The sequence below is a fragment of the Triticum dicoccoides genome, chromosome 2B, assembly GCF_002162155.2.
Source record: "Triticum dicoccoides isolate Atlit2015 ecotype Zavitan chromosome 2B, WEW_v2.0, whole genome shotgun sequence".
Taxonomy (NCBI): domain Eukaryota; kingdom Viridiplantae; phylum Streptophyta; class Magnoliopsida; order Poales; family Poaceae; genus Triticum; species Triticum dicoccoides.
The window spans coordinates 728708323-728710517 of NC_041383.1; the positions used below are offsets into that span (position 1 = coordinate 728708323).

Genomic DNA, 2195 nt, shown 5'->3' on the forward strand with positions numbered 1-2195 from the left:
CTGCTGATGACGGAGCAAACAATGGTGGGAAGCCACTGAACTTGGAGAAGAACCTCCAAGACCACCGACTCCAACCATGTCGCCGCCGGCCGCCCACCAACCAGATCGAACTTGTCACCGCCTCATGCTCAACCGAAGGCGGCACCTCCATGAAGGTGACGGCGCCGCGAGCGTCGCTGCCGTCCAATCCAGAGGGATTTGGGTTTTCACCCCGGTGCACGAGCAGGGGAGAGAGGCAGAAGGGGGAAAGGGGGCACCTTGACGGCGCCTACAGGTAGGAGACGGCGCCCTCAGGCGTCGCCGTCGTCGTGGCCGGCATAGCCAGCAGTGGATTTTTCCAGGCCCCCATCTCCCCCACCCCTACTACAGACGCGGCGCTGGCGACCTGGGTCAGCCGGAAACCAGATCTAACAGGGGACGAAAGGATTGGGGGCGGAGGCGTCAGATCCGGGGCGGGCGCCCCCGCGGCCCCCGCGGCCACCGCGCCCCACAGCCACCACCCGTCGCCGCCTTGCCACCCGCGTGGCCAAGAGGGACGGCCAGCACCAGCGACGCCGCGAGCTGAAGACGATGACGCATGACCGCCCGAGGCCGCCGCCCCGGCTACAGAGCCCCTGCGCGAAACAGGCGGACAGATCCTCGCCACCACCCTCCCCGGCGACCGCGGGGCTGTCCGGCGACCCCCTCCGGTGGTGGCGAGGGAGAGGAGAAGGGGGAAGGAGGGCCGGCGGGGGCTAGGGTTAGCGCCACCCGACTCGCCCCTGCGGGAGCGACGCGGGGGCCTTTTTTCGGCCTGCCGCCTGCTAGGAACACGCTCTCGTATTTCACTGTCACACGAGAAATCAACTAATCTCTCTGGCGCTAGCAGTAAAAGAAATGAGAGTCGTGCATTTCCTCCCAGAACGAAATCTAATGTTAGCATAACCACAAGGCATCGATCACCTCCTTGCTCTCCATGGCTTGGTAGTAGTACACCGTGGCCGCCGCCAAAGAGAACAGCTCCTGCGCGCCAGAAAGAAGAGCACACACCGCCAGCAAGCACAAGCACGCCGCCGTGCTCTTCTTGGCATACCCAAGAGCGAACCCGTGCAGTGGAGCCACAACGGTAGGCCCGAGGTATGCCACGAGCACCAGCACGAGTCCCTCCTTCCTCCTGACACGCGTCACGAGCCGCCACGCCTGCCGGAGCGCGCGCACGCCGCGGCACTTCCTGTCGACTGCCGATGCGGCGACGCCCACCAGCGCGACGACGGTGAAGCAGAGGGAGCCGAGGTTCGCGAGGTGGGAGACGAGACCCTGGACGGAGAGCACCCCCGAGCGGCCGTGCATCACGTAATGAGGCAGCGCGTACGGGACCGCCAATGCGAAGTCAACGGCCCCGACGACGGCGATGGTGACGGAAGGGCCCTTCAGGCTGATCCTCCCGTTGACCAACGGGCGCAGGAGCTCGGCCAGCGAGTAGCGGTCGCCGGAGTAGGTCGTGGAGGCCGCGAAGAGGGCGAGGATCTGCTTGACGTAGCCGACCGCCAGGTTGACGATCACCTCGGAGAAGGTGATGAGGATGAGCTTTGTACCGCCTGGCTCTGTCTCCTCCGTGAGCTTGCTGTACTCGGTGGCGCTCAAGGTGTCGGTGTTGTTGACCGCGATGTGACGGCTGCCCATGTCGTCGACGAGAGGCTGGAAGAAGACGTCATCGACCAAGGAGTCAAGGAAGGCGGTGACGGCAAAGAGGAGGACCACGGGGGCGAACAACTTGGGGTTTAGCGTGGGAAGGATCAGCGCTTCCTTTAGGAAAACAAAGCATGAGGTGATCTTGGCAGCCATGGATTTTTTTGGGCAAGGTGCTTCGAAGGTTGAAGGCGCGGGTGGAAAGGATTGAGGATTAACGCAGTGGTATGTGGAGGCGGGGAGGCAATGGCTGGTGTGTGCTCACAGTCACCGGTCAGCCGAGGAATTGGAAAACTGACGGCACGTCGTTGTAGCCAAGGGGAAAATCGGTCCACGGTAAGCTCTGCTCGTCCATTCCAGCCAGAAGAATCAGGCGACAAGGACAGTTTTTTTTAGTTTTTTTTAGGGAGTTTTTTTTAGGGGCTGGCGACAAGGGACAGTGATGATATGCGGGGGAAGACTTGTATAGGATCTGTTCTTGGGTGTGATCAATGAGATCAATCATTTTGAAGATACAAAACATGTTA

General features: G+C 61.8%; 1 protein-coding gene across 1 annotated transcript; it reads right to left on the reverse strand.

Moving 5' to 3' along the window:
• Positions 1-868: 868 nt before the first annotated feature.
• Positions 869-1875, reverse strand: LOC119368498. Its single transcript, XM_037633737.1, has one exon. It carries the CDS (start codon positions 1822-1824, stop codon positions 916-918), a length of 909 nt encoding a protein of 302 aa, XP_037489634.1. The 5' UTR covers positions 1825-1875; the 3' UTR covers positions 869-915.
• Positions 1876-2195: the final 320 nt, after the last annotated feature.